This window comes from Pelodiscus sinensis, chromosome 14, assembly GCF_052426305.1.
Source record: "Pelodiscus sinensis isolate ZL-2025 chromosome 14, ASM5242630v1, whole genome shotgun sequence".
NCBI classification, from domain to species: domain Eukaryota; kingdom Metazoa; phylum Chordata; order Testudines; family Trionychidae; genus Pelodiscus; species Pelodiscus sinensis.
In genome coordinates this window covers 24,595,240-24,612,792 of record NC_143065.1, presented here as the reverse complement: position 1 = coordinate 24,612,792, position 17,553 = coordinate 24,595,240, and the positions used below count along the sequence as shown (strand labels likewise).

Here is a 17,553-nt window from a genome sequence, read left to right as displayed (position 1 = left end):
GAAAGGGAGGGCTATGATCAGGGACAGGTATACTTCAGAATGACCCTGAGAGGGGAGGGGGGCAGCAAGCAAGCCACAAATAGCTGCAGAGCAGCACGGTCCCTGATGTCCTGGCTGATCCAGGAAAGAAATCCCCATTGTCCTGACAGCCCACAGAACTGCAGAGTAACCAATGGCCAAACAGCGCAGTTCCTGCAACCCCAGTCTACCCCAGGAGAGCAGCCCCTGGCTGGGCAGTGCAGCCTCTGGCTGGGCAGTGCAGCCCCCACCACCTGTGGAGCAGCTGCCCCACCACCCTGCCTACAGCCACTGCCTTTTCTTGCCTACCTTCAGTTGATGCCACCCCTGCCCTGAGCTGCCTATTCTGTCTTGAGTCCTACATCCTCCCCTTCTTTCCCTGTCCTGCCTTGCACCTCTACCCCCTGCCTGGAGCTCCCCATCCTCTGCCCTGACTCCAGCACCCTGAACCCCCAACCCTGAGCCACCCATCCGCTGCCATGAAGGACACGAGCAGTGTCTGGTAAAACTTCTATCTAGTCAAGTATATATTTTAGAGAGTTTGTCTGATCAAGAACTCCTCCCAAACAGTAAGAGCTAGGGCCACCAAATTCGGTATATAGATTCCTTTTATCATAATTTAAAGCAACATAAGGGTTTTGTTGTGCCAGGGAAACAGGATGTGCCTGCAATGGGATTGTCTCTCTTCTGTTTGGTTTTGAGACGCAAATCACCAACTCAAGTACAGATCTCAAAATTGACATAACTGAGTGAATGCTGAAAGAGACTGAATCAAGATGAGCCAGAAAAATAGGATTGCTTCTCAATAAACCTTACAGAAAAGAGACAAAATGGACACATTTGAAGTGGTTCTCTAGGCACAGCTAAATCAATGCTTAAGGTTTGAAAACTAGAAAACCAAATTGACTAGAGCCATTTTTTGTTAAACTTGTATCATTCACCATATTTTATGGGGATGAAGAAAAAATACACTTGATGGAATTCCTATTTTAAAAAATTTACTAAAAATATTTAACAGACAATTTTTTACAATTCCTTTTTTAAAAAATTCAAAATAAAATTAATTTAATAAAATAACACTTTTTGAAAAAAAATAAGCATTTAAACAAATCATGTACCTTTCAATTTATTTAAAAAAACCTTAATTGAGTTACAGACCCAGGCAACGCCAGGTACATATGCTAGTGGTATGTAAAGAGTCTCCAGAGAAATCTGTTTAGTTGGTGTTTTTTTAAAATTATTATTGGGGATCGGGGAATACTTTCTTGTAACAATAAATATTCAGGTCTTGTCTAACCTGGAAGACTTGTAAATGACTGATGAACTCATGAAATGATTGCATCACACAGTGAAGAATGAAATTTTGAGCAGTTGAGAGAAGAAGGGATTTTTAGTTAAATTTTTTTTAAAGCACTGTTTTCTTGTGTTTCTGTTTAATTTCAGTGACTGTAACAAAATCTTTTGATAAAAATCCCTTACTCTTCCCCATCAATTCAGATGTTAACAACAGTATATAGTCTGAGATCCCCTGAAAGTCCCCTAACATAATCAGGGATGATCAGAATTGATGTTACGTTCTAAGGTAGAAAGCAAGCAGGAAAAAACTTTAATGTCTCTTTTTAAAAATTAATGAAAGTTTAAAAAGAGACTAGCTTTTATTTTTAATCTTTGCATGTCAGCTTTTTAAACATTAGGTTATTGAAGATGAATTATCTTTCTATTTCAGGTTTTGGAGCTTGAAGGTGAAAAAGGAGAATGGGGATTCAAAGCACTGAAACAGATGATTAAAATAAACTTCAAATTGGTAGGAGTTGCAGCTATCATTTTAGGAAGTGCTAAATTGATTTAATATTGGATTTATTTACAGTTGTTAACTTCTTGTCCTCTCCTTATTTTTATCTCCAAAATTACATTTGTAAGGCTACTAAATAACATATTATTTCTCTAATAATGTCCACATAAGCAGTCATCATAGTTGCAACAGGGAACTTATATGATCATGATTAACATTAACCTCATGGTTAAGAAGTTTGAAATCTAGTCCTACCTTTCCCTATGCACCATCCCAAGTTTCTGGGATAATTTGCTTGTGTGGGTAAATACAGGTATAATGTATATTGGCACCTTTTAAATGACCTTGATGAGCTTGCCTTACACTGACCAAACTCAAGTTTTTTTTCCCTGGAAAGCTGTGTGTAATGATATCCCAGATTACAACCTGGAACTGGTGTACCACTGTGCCCTCTTAACTCTTCAGGCTTGACTATCTCTCACAATGCTTTGCTAATGACAAGCAGAAAACCCTCTAGGGGTTAACACTCAGTACAACAGCATGTGGAGCCCCACACCCAATTAGGTTGTATGAATGCTCCCTGAGCACTCATGAGTCACACCGAGAAAGGCACCAGCAAGTCTCTCCAGCCTTGCACCCCTGGAATATACTGTCTTGCTGTGGTTAGAAACCTAACTAATGTGAGTTTTACCCATTTTTGCCCCTCCATTGATGCAGAAAGGATATATAGGAGCTGAGATTTTTCCAAACACTTCAACCAAAACACACTGTTTAGGTAAAATATAAAACAGATTTATTAACTATAGAATGAGAAATTTTAAGTGGTAGTCACAAAGGGCCAGAGATAGTTACCAAAGAAAATAAAAGGTAAGCACATGATCTCAAACCTTATTAGAATGAGTATTTGGATCAAGAAGTTTTTCTCACCCCGCTGGATGTTGCAGGTATGTTACAGTTCTTCATACACAGGCTTTCCCTTTAAGCCTGGGACCAGTAGCCTCAGTTCAAGTCTTTGCCTTTCCAGCATTCTTGTTGCTTCCACCATAGGTGGGGGAGGAGAAAGGTAAAAGCATGATGCCACTGGACCCCTATTTAATATTCTCAGTCCATGTTCCTGGAAAACACTAACCCAGACGTGCCCTGGTGGATTTTGCTGAGTCTCAGAGCTGAGCAATCCCCTATTGTGTAATGCTTGTGCAGCCCTCTTTCAACATATTAAATCCCTTGTTTACAACTCCCTTACTGATCAATGATCTTTTAACACCCTTTTGTGAGCGGATCTCCTTCTTGTTACTGGAGAACTAGCACTGGGCAACTCTAGGGCTTTATCTACACTACCTGGTGGATCGATGCTGTAGCGATGGATCCACTGGCCATCAATTTATCAAGTCTGCTGTAGACATGATGAATCTGTCTCCGAGCATGGTGCTGTTGATGCCGGCAGCTCACCAAGATGAGAAGTGTAGCTGGTGTCGTCAGGAGAGTAGCCCCAGCCTTATCACACATAAGATGCTGCAGTGAGTATGTCGACTCAGCTATGCTATTTGCATAGCTGACGTAGGATTGTGCCACGTAATGTAGGAAAGGCCTCCAACTCACACCTAGGGCTTTTGATTAATTGCAGTTGTTTTCCCCCCTGCCTGTGATTAACTCAAAAATAATTGTGATTAATTGCAGTTTTTACCACTGTTATACAATAGAAAACCAGTTGAAATTTATTAAATATTTTTGGATGTTTTTTACATTTACAAATCTGTTGATTTCAATTACAACACAGAATACAAAGTATTCACTTTATTTTTTATTACGAATATTTGCACTGTAGAAATGACAAATACTTTTCAACTCACGTAATATAAGTACCGTAGTGCAATTTATCATGAAAATGCAGCTTAAAAAAGTAAATATTCTTCTTTGGGTAGTCCCCGTGGGTGCTCCACTTCTGGTGTCGGGCTGGTCCCGGCGCCGCAAATCGGAGCTTTACAGAGCTGTGTGTGTGTGTGGTCGGGCAGCGTGCGTGCACTCCCGTTTCGCGCCTTTCATCTACCGCGCGCTGCCCGGCTCCCGCCAGTTCTTCTCATCCGCCTTGGGTCGCAGACGGAGGAATTCCCTGATAGTGGATGCAGTTCGTCACAAGAACAAAATGCCCCAATTCAAGAATTCCCTACCGGATAGGGAGACAAAGAAATTGGACCACTTTGGTCGGAAAGTTTACTCCTCCTCAACCTTGTTACTGCGGGTTGCCAATTATGCTGCTCTGTTATCGAACCATAACTTTGATAATTACTCTAAGTTACCGGAACTCATGCAGCACCTCCCTGACAGTAAGAAGTCTCTCCTTAGATCGGTTGTCCAGGAAGGTTTCACCGCATGTAGAACAGCCCTTCAGATAGCCGCAGACATTGCCGACACAGCCGCGCGAGCAATGGCAACAGGCATTGCGATGAGGAGAGCTTCCTGGCTACTGTCAGCGGGAGCCCCTAAGGAGTTGAATTCCAAAGTGGAAGATTTACCCTTTGATTGTCAGAAGTTGTTTGCCTCTACTACCGATGAGATCCTCCATTCTGGCAAGGACTCTCGTATGACCCTTCGTTCTCTGGGGATGTACACGTCACCTTTTAAACGCAGACGATACTACCCCTTCCAGAGGAGATATGATTATTTCCCCTATAAGCAGCAGCAGCAACAGCAGCGTGGATCTGACCAGTCTAGATTCAGACAGCGCCCTCAGCGCAAACGTCAGCAACAGAACCGCTCTGCTGCTCGACCTTCCCGGAAGCAGCAGGTTTGACTCCCGTGCAGAGGACACGAACATGTCTCCACCGGTCACCACTCTGAAGCCTGCAATCACCACCACCACTCTATTCCACCACCGCCTGAGACCATTCCTTCATCAATGGGCAACCATTACCTCGGACCGATGGGTCTTAGAGGTCATATCGTCGGGCCTGACAATCCCATTCGCATCAATCCCTCCGACCACTCCTCCCACCCCATCCCTTCTCAGGGACCCGTCTCATGGGGCCGCTCTTCGAGAAGAGGTTCTTCACCTACTCGAGATCGGAGCCATAGAGAGAGTACCTGACGAATTCCGAGGCAAAGGGTTCTACTCCAGGTATTTCCTGGTTCCCAAAAAGTCCGGAGGGTGGAGACCGATCCTGGATCTGAGGGGTCTGAACCGTTTTATCCGAAAGCAGCGCTTCAAAATGACCACCCTGGCCAAGATCATGCCAGCACTAAACAGAGGATACTGGTTCGCAGTCCTGGATTTGCAAGACGCATATTTCCATGTAACGATTCACATAGCGCACAGGCGTTTTCTCAGATTCGTAGTGGGCGACGATCATTTTCAGTACAGGGTTCTGCCTTTCGGCCTCATTTCGGCCCCAAGGGTGTTCTCCAAGACACTAGCGGTGGTGGCTGCCCATCTTCGAAGGATAGGAGTCGTTATCTTCCCCTACCTCGACGATTGCCTCATCGAGGCACACACCCAGTTAGAGGCTCACCACATGGTAGTCGCAACTCAGGAGTTGTTCGACTCCCTCGGCCTTATCGTGAACACTCAAAAATCGCGCCCACTACCTACACAGATTTTAACCTTCATAGGAGTGCGTCTCGACTCCCAGTCGGAAAGAGTCCACCTTCCACTCGAGCGTTTTCAAGTAATGCAAGATCTGATAAAAACAGTTCTGCACGCTCCAATGCTCCCGGTACGCGTACGTCTCCAGCTTCTGGGACATATGGCTTCCACGACAATCATAGTGCGCCATTCAAGACTGCACCTCAGGTGTCTGCAGCATTGGCTAAGCACGGTTTACAAGCCTATGGACCACAGCATTCGCAAGACTGTGGTACTTCCAGTACATGTCAAGGACTCCCTAGTATGGTGGACGAATCACAACAACATGTTGTCAGGAGTCCCATTCCATGCACCACAACCGTCACGAGAGATAACCACAGACGCTTCTCTCATCGGCTGGGGTGCCCATATGGGCACAAAAACAGTTCAGGGTCGTTGGTCCACTACGGAGATGATGCTCCATATCAATCTTCTCGAGCTTCGAGCCGTGTTTCATGCCTGCAAACACTTCAAGGCATACATAAGAGGTACTGTCACCAGAATTCTCACGGACAATGTAGTCGCAATGTACTACGTAAACAGACAGGGGGGTGCCCGATCCCGCTCACTTTGTGCAGAGGCGATCCGTCTCTGGAGATGGTGCATTCGAAACAACATCTCTATAGTTGCGTCATACTTACCGGGTGTGAACAATACCACAGCGGATGCACTGAGCAGGTATTTCCCCCAGGACCACGAGTGGGTGATCCGCACAGATGTCCTCTTAACTCTCTTCCATCAGTGGGGGTTTCCGACGATAGATCTCTTTGCAACACGTGCCAACACGAAATGCAAAGCTTACTGTTCCAGAGCGGGAGTGGGACCTCACTCGCTGGGAGACACATTCCTCCTTCACTGGGGCACATCACTCTTGTATGCATTCCCCCCTGTTGTACTCATTCCCAGAGTACTCGAGAAGGTTGTGATGGACAGGGCACGAGTGATACTAATAGCCCCAGCATGGCCCAGGCAGCCATGGTACTCAACCCTTCGGCAGCTCTCTGTACGAGCACCGCGCCGACTGCCTTGCCTACCGGATTTGTTGACACAACAGAGAGGCTCACTGCGTCACCCGAAGCTGGACACTCTGCACCTTACTGCATGGATGGTACATGGTTCAGCGAGTCCGAGAATCTTTGTTCGGACCAAGTGAAGCGTGTTCTCCTGCACAGCAGGAGAGATTCCACCAGGAAAACCTACCTGTCAAAGTGGTCCAGATTTGTACGATGGTGTGCTCCTAAACTCCTGGATCCCTTGTTTTCGCCGATGCATGTCTTATTGGACTATGTCCTTCAGCTGCAGGCAACCGGACTAGCCATTTCATCACTTAAGGTCCATATAGCGGCAATAGCCGCTTTTCACTACCCCGTTGAAGGCAAGTCGGTTTTTTCTCACCCCATGATGGCTAGATTTCTCAGAGGATTGGCTAACCTCAACCCACCACGGAGACCTCCGCCACCTGTATGGAGTCTTGACCTGGTTCTGGATGTCCTCACTGGGCCACCGTTTGAACCGTTGGCCACGGTACCGCTACCGATGCTTACAATGAAGGTACTTTTTCTTCTGGCTATAACATCAGCACGCAGGGTGAGCGAGTTAGCCGCACTAATGTCAACACCTCCCTATACAGTCTTCAACCCGGAATCAGTGATACTGAGGTCTCATCCAGCCTTTCTACCTAAAGTCTGTACGGAATTTCACATAAACGAACCAATTGTTCTGCCATGTTTCTACCCAAAACCGCACGCATCTCAGCGAGACGCTCTTCTGCATACGCTCGATGTCCGCAGAGCTCTGGCTTTCTATATAGACAGAACCCGTACTTTACGTAAGACGGACCGCCTCTTTATTTCAACATCGGGGTCTTCTAAGGGCAAGTTCTTATCTGCCCAGCGCATTTCCAAGCTGGTTGTCTCTTGTATCACGACGTGCTATACTATCCGTAAGAAGTCTCTCACCTCGCAACCTAGAGTTCACTCAACACGAGCAGTCGCTGCGTCTACAGCTTTTGTGAAAGGTGTCCCTCTTCGTGACATCTGCCGTGCTGCGACTTGGTCTTCAAATTCTACCTTTTCAAGACATTATGCAATTGTTAAGCACTTCGCCACTGACTCAGCAGTAGCCTTGGCAGTGTTGCCTACTGCTCGGAATACCGATTCCGAAACACACGTTTAGCCGAGATTACTGCTTCGGAGTCACCAGAAGTGGAGCACCCACGGGGACTACCCGAAGAAGAAAAGGAAGTTACTCACTTCGTGCAGTAACGATCGTTCTTCGAGGTGTGTCCCCGTGGGTGCTCCACGACCCGCCCTCCTCCCTGCTTCGGAATCTTGTTTTTCTGTCTTTCAGATAGACGGTGAGACGAACTGGCGGGAGCCGGGCAGCGCGCGGTAGATGAAAGGTGCGAAACAGGAGTGCGCGCGCGCTGCCCGACCACACACACACACAGCTCTGTAAAGCTCCAATTTGCGGCGCCGGGACCAGCCCGACACCAGAAGTGGAGCACCCACGGGGACACACCTCGAAGAACGATCGTTACTGCACGAAGTGAGTAACTTCCTTTTTTGCTACATAACAGCACTCAAAAAACAATGTAAAACTTATCCTAGAAGTCCACTCGGTGCAACTACTTGTTCAGCCTGTCGCTCATCCAGTTTATTTACATTTGCAATGTCACCTGAAAGTGAAAACAGGCATTCACATGACACTTTTTTGTAGCTGGCATTGCAAGATATTTAACATTCATACGTCTCTTCATGCTTTGACCATCATTCCAGAGGACATGCTTCCATGCTGATGATGCTTGTTAGAAGTGTTAATTACATTTGTGACTGTACTCCTTAGGGAAGACTTGTATGTTTCCTGCTTTGTTTTACCCACATTCTGCCATACATTTCATGTTACAGCAGTCTCTGATAATGACCCAGCATATGCTCATTTTAAGAACATTTTCACTGAAGATTTGACACAAAACAAGGAAGATACTAATGTGAGATTTTTAAAGATAGCTGCAGCACATAGCCCAAGCGTTAAGATTCTGAACTGCCTTCCAAAATCTGAGGGACGAAATGGGGATTATGATTTCAGAAGTCTTAAAAAAGCAGTACCCTGATGTGGAAACTACAGAACCGAAACCACCAAAAAATAAAATCAAACTTCTGGTGGTGACATCTGACTCAGATGATGAAAATGAACATACATTGGTCCATATTGCTTTGAATCATTATCAAACAGAACCCATTGTCAGCATGGATGCTATCCTCTGGAATGATAGTTGAAGTATGAAGTAACATGAATCTTTAGCGCATCTGGAATATAAATATCTTGCAACACTGGCTAAAATAATACCATATGAACACCTGTTCACGCTTTTAGGTGACACAGTAAACAAGAAGCTGGCAGAGTTATCTACTGCAAATCTAAACAAACTTCTTCGAGCCAGTTGGCTAAACAAGAAGTAGGACTGATTGGAATTTGGTTTATTTTTGACTGCAGGGGGGTTTTGTACATAATTCTACATTAAGTTCATCTCTAACTATAAAAAGATTGTGCTACAGTACTTGTACTGGGGGAATTGAAAAATACTATTTTGTTTGTCATTTTTACAGTGCAAATATTTGAAATAAAAATAAAGTGAACACTATACTCTTGTATCCTCTGTAGTAATTGAAATCAATATATTTGGATATGTAGAAAACAGCCAAAAATAATTAAATAAATGGTATTTTTTTATTGTTTAACAATGCGAGTAATCATCTGACAATTGTAAAGTTTTTGAAGTTTCTGTGCATATTTATAGATGTTGATATCTAATAGCAATATTCAGTATACAGTTTTTCATGATTATGAATTAAATATGTTTTTTTTACAGACTAACTTTCCTGAAATGATGAATAGATATAAACAGCTATTGACCTATATACGGAGTGCAGTTACAAGGAATTACTCTGAAAAATCCATCAATTCTATTCTTGATTATATCTCTACTTCCAAACAGGTTAGATTACCATTCCTCTAATGTTGGTGATTCCTCCATCTCCCCCCCCGTCCATTTTTTGTATGGACTTTTTGCCTTTGGGAAACCTAATTCTTGGTAATTGAAGAACAATTATAATATTACATTTGTTACAGTATACAAAATATTGTTTCCCACAATTAATTGATCATTACATGTTAAAACATATGTTCTCTCTTAACTTTAATGTCATCTACACAAAATTAAAGCAGGCTAGAAACTTCTTAGTGTCTCTTACTTGGGCTCTCTTTACAGCTAAATGTCACAAATAACTTGTTTTTCAATAAAGTGACTACCATTATCAAGAAGTTCTCACATATTTGTAATGAAATAACTCTTTATACTCATTAATTTTGCATTTGGTTATGGTAAGAAATGTGTCTACCTTTCAAACTAGTAAACTAAGTAGACTGGATACATAGGACTAAATCCATGGCCAACCTCTATTCTTTTTTGTGCTACTGGAGCAGCATAAAGAAAAAAAGAAAGCTCCTCTGCACTGTTATCTGGAGATTCCCAGCAGGTGGAGAATCACCAGTGCTCTGAGTTGATTTTTATGCCTTCCTCCCTTCTAGCGATGCATGGGGGAGGGACAGGTAAAGTCACCGGCGTGTAAACGTTTTTTGACAGTCCCAAGGATGGCTAACTTTAAAACTATACCTAATTGGCAGTAAACTGTCTGTTGTAAATTGAGCCTAGAATTAGGACTGGAGAGAATCAGGGACTCATAACTGCAACCTGAAAGCCACTAGGCCCTTATCCCAACTGCATCCAGTAGATACCTGGCCTGTAAGGGTACAGAGACTTTCCTTCTCAATTTTTTAGGTAGCTTTTTTCTTAATCGGGTTATTAAACGCTCTGTAATTTGGGGTGTTACAGTTTGTTTCCATACAAGAATATGTTCTGGTCTACTCTAAGCAGAACAGTCAGCAATTTTTTGTTCTCATTTCATGCAGTGTTTGGATAGGAGGGAGAAAATATCTTTTGTTGATTTCCTTCCCTCCTATCTTTTTACTCCCATTGGTCTCTCTCTCATTTTCCAGTAAGAGTAATGCTATCTTTTCTACTAGTATTTTTCTTTTATACTTCCATAACTCTGATTTTTATTACCTGCCTAAGATGGATAAGAAGCTTTGGCTCTTCACTAATATAGTAAAAAATTGCTGGTTTTAAAACCTTGTACATCTTAATAAAAAAAAAAAAAGCTTACATTTGGGAGCTTCTAAATGACTTTGTCAGTTCCAAACTTCAGTCAAATCTTCTATTTTATGGTAACATTGTTGATTATGTATTATGCTTAAATTTTGTCACTTAAGTTGCAATTTCTAGTATTTATAAGCAATTGTTCAATAAGATACAGATTTCTGTATCTTATTTGTGTTGAAGTTCAAACATGCACTTTTAGTTTTCTCAGACTGACTTTATTAACAGGTACAAATTTGCTGTTTACAATTATAGAATTCTGATTTTTTATGCCAGATGGATTTGCTTCAGGAATTTTATGAAACAACACTTGAAGCTCTGAAAGATGCTAAGAATGATAGATTGTGGTTTAAGACAAACACGAAGGTAAAATACATAAATAGTTTTATTTTTTGCTTGCTAAAACTTTCTTAAGTTGCAAGTCTTAAAGTTATAAATTCCAAAAGCCTAATTGTCCTAATCGCTTTAATTCTTTAATCACAGCTTGGCAAATTATATTTAGAACGAGAAGAATATGGAAAATTACAAAAGATTTTGCGCCAATTGCATCAGTCATGCCAGGTACGGTACAATTGGTTTTTTTTACAAAATACATTACTAGCTCAAAACTACTTGTAAAATGATTCACTAATTTCACATCCAGCTTTTAGATGAAAAGGGCATTTTATTGAGCTTTGTAAATAGAAAATAAACCTAGTGCTTATTTTAATTCCTTAACTGATTGGTAACTTGAAATAAAAATGATAGAATAGGGAATTGCTGGTAAAAGGGCAACATTTTTTATAACCACCAGACAGTAATTGCATTAGTTACATTTCACTTCTGTGTGGGAATGAGAAGCATTTGTGAATTATTATTCCTTCTAATGTAGCATTCAAATTTATACAAACTGGGAGGAAAACTAAAATAATGGAGAAACAAAAATTTTAAATGAAGATTAACCATAGGTAAAAAGTATGGCCTTTACTTCACTGTGGAAAAAATTATATTAAACCATGTGCATTGGCCAAATCTGTGCCCAGCTTTGCTTATCCTCTCCCATCTTTATTCTGAACAAAGATGATATACAACTGGAAATCTGGCCCATTATTACCAATACTATGATCATGAATACATTACTATTCAATTGTAGTGGTTGCATGACTTGAACATTTGTATATTGAAAAGAATCCATAGAAGATATGAAATGTACAGAAGGCCAAATATTGAAGTTCTTAGTTAAGCATAACTCATAGTGAAGCCAGTGTTTTTACCTAAGTTGAAAACTTTAAAACTTGGTTCATGCTAGCTTCCTTGTACATCATGGTTTTTAACTTCACTGGCTCTATTTAAGTTACCACATTTGAAAACTCCTTTATTTCTGTCAGTAGATTTATTAAAATATTGAGTTGCATACTTTTTCATTAGTATAATGGTGACATCAACATTCTTTCAAGATTCACAGTTTTCATTATTTACCCTTTCATAGACTGATGATGGAGAAGATGATTTAAAAAAGGGCACCCAGCTATTGGAAATCTATGCGTTGGAAATTCAAATGTATACAGCACAGAAAAATAACAAAAAACTTAAAGCACTATATGAACAGTCATTGCACATTAAGTCTGCCATTCCTCATCCACTGATCATGGGCGTCATCAGAGGCAAGATTTTTTTTTTATATTCTTTCAGATTCCGTTGTTCAGATAGGTGTCACTTATATTAAAAAAAAAAAAATCTTACTTTTTTTAATGTTGTTTCAACTGAAAATAGAATGTAGAAAACATTCCAAATATCTGATCTTATTGAATTGCATTGACAACTAAAAAGCACTAAGATTCACTGGAAGTACCTATTTATTAGCCAGTAAAGATTGGGTGAGTTGTATTGAGGGCATGTATCGTGTGAAAGCACCTGTCACCAGGATATGGCTATCACATGTCTCCTCTGCTGGCAGGAAACCTGCCAATTAAACAGTATTACTCATTAGACTTCCTAAATAGTTTTTCTTAAAATGTGTGGAATAGCTTCCATAAATAGATAATGTTGCTATGTATTCTCTTTGTAATTTGCCATTGGGATAAATTTCAGCTGAGTAAATGTATTAATAGTATCCTTTATAGTTTCCCTTAGAGTCACTATGTGATTTTAGGCAGGGCTGAATTTACTCTTCTGGGGTCCTAGGGCTATTAGATTTTGCAGGGTCTCCTAGGCTCTGGGAGGGGGGAAAAATGAGAGGTTTGTAGTGTAGGAGGGGGCCATAGGTTTAGGTGGGGGAGGGTGGGTAAGGACTCCGACTGGGGGTGCCAGCTCTGGGGTGGGGCTGGGGATGAGGTGTTTGGGTTGCTGGAGAGGACTCAAGGCTTGGACAGGAGATTAGGATGCAGAGTCTGGGAGGCAGTTAGGGTGTGGGCTGATATCAGGGTTGGGGTGCGGGGCACTTAACGGGGGCAAGACCAGATAATGTACAGGAGCTTTAGTGCACGCAGCTCAGGGCTCTGAGTTTAAGGAGGTCTCACAAAAAGATCTAAACATTTGGCAGCCTGGAACTTTCTTTTTTTTGTGGGGGGGAGGGACCCTTAACCCAGGGCCCTGGACTGCAGCCCCTAAAACTTCTTTCTTAATCCAGTCATGATTTTAGGAATGGTTCTTTTTAATAGTATTGGAAAACCAAAAAAAGATGCAGCAGCCATATATTTATGTGCTAATGTTTTTTTCTCAGCAATTTTAATGAATTTTTTTTAAAAAAAACCTGAATATTGTTTGAGGAATCAGTGTAGACATAGCATGATACATTTAGGAGAATCATTTTGATAAATGGCTGCAAGCACACAGTTTCAGTCTCCTTTCATCTTTGTTTTCTTTTCAGAATGTGGAGGCAAAATGCACTTAAGGGAAGGAGAATTTGAAAAGGCACACACTGACTTTTTTGAAGCATTCAAAAATTATGATGAATCAGGGAGCCCTAGAAGAACCACTTGCTTAAAATATTTGGTCCTAGCAAACATGCTGATGAAGTCTGGAATAAATCCATTTGACTCTCAGGAGGTATGCTTCTCAATGTGCACAAGTTGCCTTAACTTAGCTTTTTTGCTACCTAAATGTACTTATTATGGTTTCTGTTCTGTATAGGCTAAACCATACAAAAATGATCCAGAGATTCTAGCAATGACAAATTTAGTAAGGTAAGATATTTTATTTTTCCTGAAGAGCAAAGCTTCTAACCATGAAACGGAGATTCTTTTTGTTTTGTTGAGAATAATTACAAACATTTTTTTTTCAGTATTCCAGTTTTGGATTTTTCAGTATTTCTGTTGTTCAAAGCTTTCTGTATAGAGAGTTATATCAGTGGTACTCAGACTGAGGACCATGAGGCTTCAAGTGGCTCTTCAATGTGTCTCTCATGGTGCTTTATGGCACGTGATATTAAAAAACTGTGATTTAATTATTAACCACTTGGGATGCTTTTACTATGTTTGTTATGCTTAAAGAAGCACACGAGATGTTTTTTCAGAGGGATAAGGCAACACGCCGCTTTTATTGATGATGTAACAAAGTAGCAAGTGCGCGCACACACGCACACGCGCGCACACACACGCACACAGATTACATAGTTACCAATCTGTTGCTCGGCCCAATCTATTGGCCAGATAGGTTGGGTGGGAGGAAGGAGACAGGTTCTTGTCAGTCCGGACTGATGCTCCAGATGGCAGGACAGGAACCTGGAAAAACCATACAATACACCCCATCCAGGATTTTCCTTCCATGCAAGTCTATGCATTTTGCCTTGTCAAGTCTTAATCAGTCACTTAGCATCACAATCAATCTTTCTACAATATATGCTTATCAGAAATAAGTTGTTCTCACAGTTATTGATATCCATATGCTGACGACCCTTCGGGGGCATTATCTTTCTGGTGAAAGTTATCAGTTCCCTATCAAGGGGTGCTTGCCACTAACTTCAAGGTTTGTCAATCTGTCCCAGTAGTCTGCGTCTTCAGTGTTCTTTCACTTAGTTGATGATTATTTGGTGCTTCTAAGTCTCCAGCTCCTCCTCTGGCCCTTTGAGCATGCAATGGCCTTCACTCTTATTTCTCCTAAAACAGTCTCTCTCATTCACACAAACAATACATGTACACAATTGCAGTGTGAAACAGAAGGGTACTTCTAGTCACTTCAACAAAGTTACAAAGTCTTTCAACATTAAACTTCTTTCTATCTACTACAAGGCCTTACCTAACATTAACATGACTATGCATTACAATATTCCATTCCTTCACTTTAACATCAGAACATGCTAATATCAAACAGAGCTGAAGCTAAGTTAACAAAGCTGCCTGGCCTGTCTGAGACCCGTATCTTGTGTTTAAGTTGCATCTAAACCTTTTGCTATAACATATATTCATACTAACTAACTTTTTACTTACAAAATTCCAGGACTACATGTTGTTATCCAATTATTGCTGATAAAATAATACTTGGTCAGTCATTATGGGTGCATATGTGTATTTGTACAATACATATAAAACTAAATATTTCCCCGAATATATAGTACTATAGTAAATGAAATAATTAATTCACACTACTGTGGCTCTTTTGGGTAATGGTGATTGCTAAATTGGCTCCTGAACTGCTAGGGTCTTAATATCACTGATCTATACAAAACTCTCCACAGTACCAGTTTAAAAAGACCCCACTAAGAACATATACTTTTTTGTTTTACATCTAAAACTGTATATTATGCTGCATTCTTATCTGGTGTCATTGCATGTTGTTGTTTTTTCCCTAAAAATATCCAAATATTCTTCCAAATATCCTAATTCTGAATCATGAGATTTTATTTGCAAGACTGGAGAACTGATTTTAAAAGATGTTCTCAGAGATCATGTTCATTTGCTGGCTTTCTATCTAAATAACTTCCAATGATTGGCTTGTTTACTGTGATTATGTAGTGAACATTTTATTGAACTCTGTATTCAGAAGCAATAATTATTTTTGTAATTATTATAATTCTATTTAATTGCATTGTATATAAAAGCTGCAAATTTTGTTCTTTCCGTTCTGTGAGCTGATCCTTTGGTCTTATAGTTCACCATCATATTAAAAAGTAACTTTCATGTTTTTTTCCTTCAGGAAATAGCAGGAGTGTTCTTTTCATAGAAGTTCAGTATGTTGCATGATAATAACAGCCAAGATATTGTTAGTCCTGGAAGAGAGAGTATTTAAAATTGTTTTTTACAATTGCATTTGTCCATGGTGTTAGAAGGCATTCATAATTTCCAGGCCTGCCAGTGCTGATTGTGCAAATTTAGGTTTAGTCATTTAGAATCAGATTTTTCAGAATTGCTGACCACCTGCAAATCCAGTGGCTGCTGAGAATGTTCAGTACTTCTGAAAATTAGGTCCATTAAGCTTTCTTTGAAGATTGATGTGGTATGTTCTATTAGTAGGATGATTTGTGGCACTGATAGGCAGTATTTTCACACATCAGGGCATGTGTGCCAGAACTAATTTTATGGTGGGGTTTTTGGAATAGAGCTTTCAAGTATCAAATCCTGTGGGCATGTGCATTCCTAAACATTTGAAGATCCAAAATGCTACATGACTTTTTTTACAGAGAATGTGCTCAGCAGCATTTAGTCCCTACATTACTGAGACCATCAGTTTACGTAGACTGTATTGAAACACTTCCATGCTGTTCTGTGAAACCAACCAGTTCTTGTCCACTATAAGCAGCTTCTGTCTTGACAAATAAGAAGTAATCTGTGTTCAGTTCTCTTTTGCAGTCAAAGGATGTGGAATTTTTTTGCCCAGATTTTGTAATATATAGTTCATATTGTGGGCCAAATCTTGTTCAGAAACAACTACTGTTTGCTGCTATCAGCTGCTCAAAAAGAATCCAACATGCTTTCTGATACCAAAGAGGCATATGCATTATTGACCTAATAATTAATAAAGGATTTGGCACTCTGTGGAAGGATTGCTTCAGAGAATTTATATTCCATATACATGCTTTTTACTTTAGATTCATACTTCCATGTAAATTTGAGACAGAAGGAACCCCCATGTGGCTTTAGTAAATCTGTCTTCATTCACACTGCCTGATTTATATCCTATATCTTCACATCTGAGGGTATTTGTCTCTCAAAAATATGAAAGCAAGTAAAAAATATAGCACAAATTACAAAGCCTCAGCAGATAACATCCATTTTTTTTCAAGTTACAATAATTTTCTTAATTTCTACTACAATTAGAAACTAAATATGCATTTAGATTTTTGGGCGGAACTTAAATATTTTGTACGTTGTAAAACAACTTTGCTTCTGGGATACCCTTTGAAATTTTGTACATATTTTAAATGCCATTTCATTATTAAATGTGTGTCATATTGAGTTTATGAACTACCACAGACATTTTGCTTCTGCACTATTTATCATCTCCTCTGCATCGATCCTCAGTGAATTCTTAATGCTGAGGTTATACATCATAATTTTGTCACAGACTTTGATGTGTGTAAACACAAAGATGACTTGGCTCTATGTTCAGTCAGAAAGAATATCCACACTATGAAGCAGACAGTCATTTCTAAAACACAAACATTCATAAACACAATTAATAACAATTGAATCCATATACTGACTGATAAATTGCTGATTCCTCTTGGCATTTAAATGTGAGGTTCCAATAAGGTGCATCAGGATCCATCCATATTAACATAAAAAAAATTGAGTAACTTTGAGTTTATTTTTAGTATTTTTCATAAATTAACTTTTGAAAATACACATCCTTCAAGAACAATTTTATTGTTGCAAAAGGGCATACATTCATATTAAACGTCAGTGAACACTAACAAAATATGAAGTAGAAAAAATGAGGAAGCTACATTGTCATCTTCAGATGCACATTTTCAACACCATTTTTTCTTAA

At 40.2% G+C, this 17,553-nt stretch overlaps 1 protein-coding gene across 4 annotated transcripts in view; it reads left to right on the top strand.

The window, feature by feature from the left end:
- Positions 1-17,553, top strand: part of COPS2 (COP9 signalosome subunit 2) — a 47,066-nt gene that overhangs the window by 22,521 nt on the left and 6,992 nt on the right. For 3 of the 4 annotated variants that reach the window (XM_006135056.5, XM_089782042.1, XM_089782041.1), the window contains exons 3-9: positions 1,745-1,822; positions 9,301-9,426; positions 10,903-11,013; positions 11,131-11,208; positions 12,116-12,290; positions 13,496-13,674; positions 13,759-13,811. In XM_006135056.5, coding sequence (XP_006135118.1) covers positions 1,745-1,822; positions 9,301-9,426; positions 10,903-11,013; positions 11,131-11,208; positions 12,116-12,290; positions 13,496-13,674; positions 13,759-13,811 — 800 coding nt within the window. The remainder of the gene's footprint in view (positions 1-1,744; positions 1,823-9,300; positions 9,427-10,902; positions 11,014-11,130; positions 11,209-12,115; positions 12,291-13,495; positions 13,675-13,758; positions 13,812-17,553) is intronic. The other variant, XM_006135057.5, reaches the window with a different exon arrangement.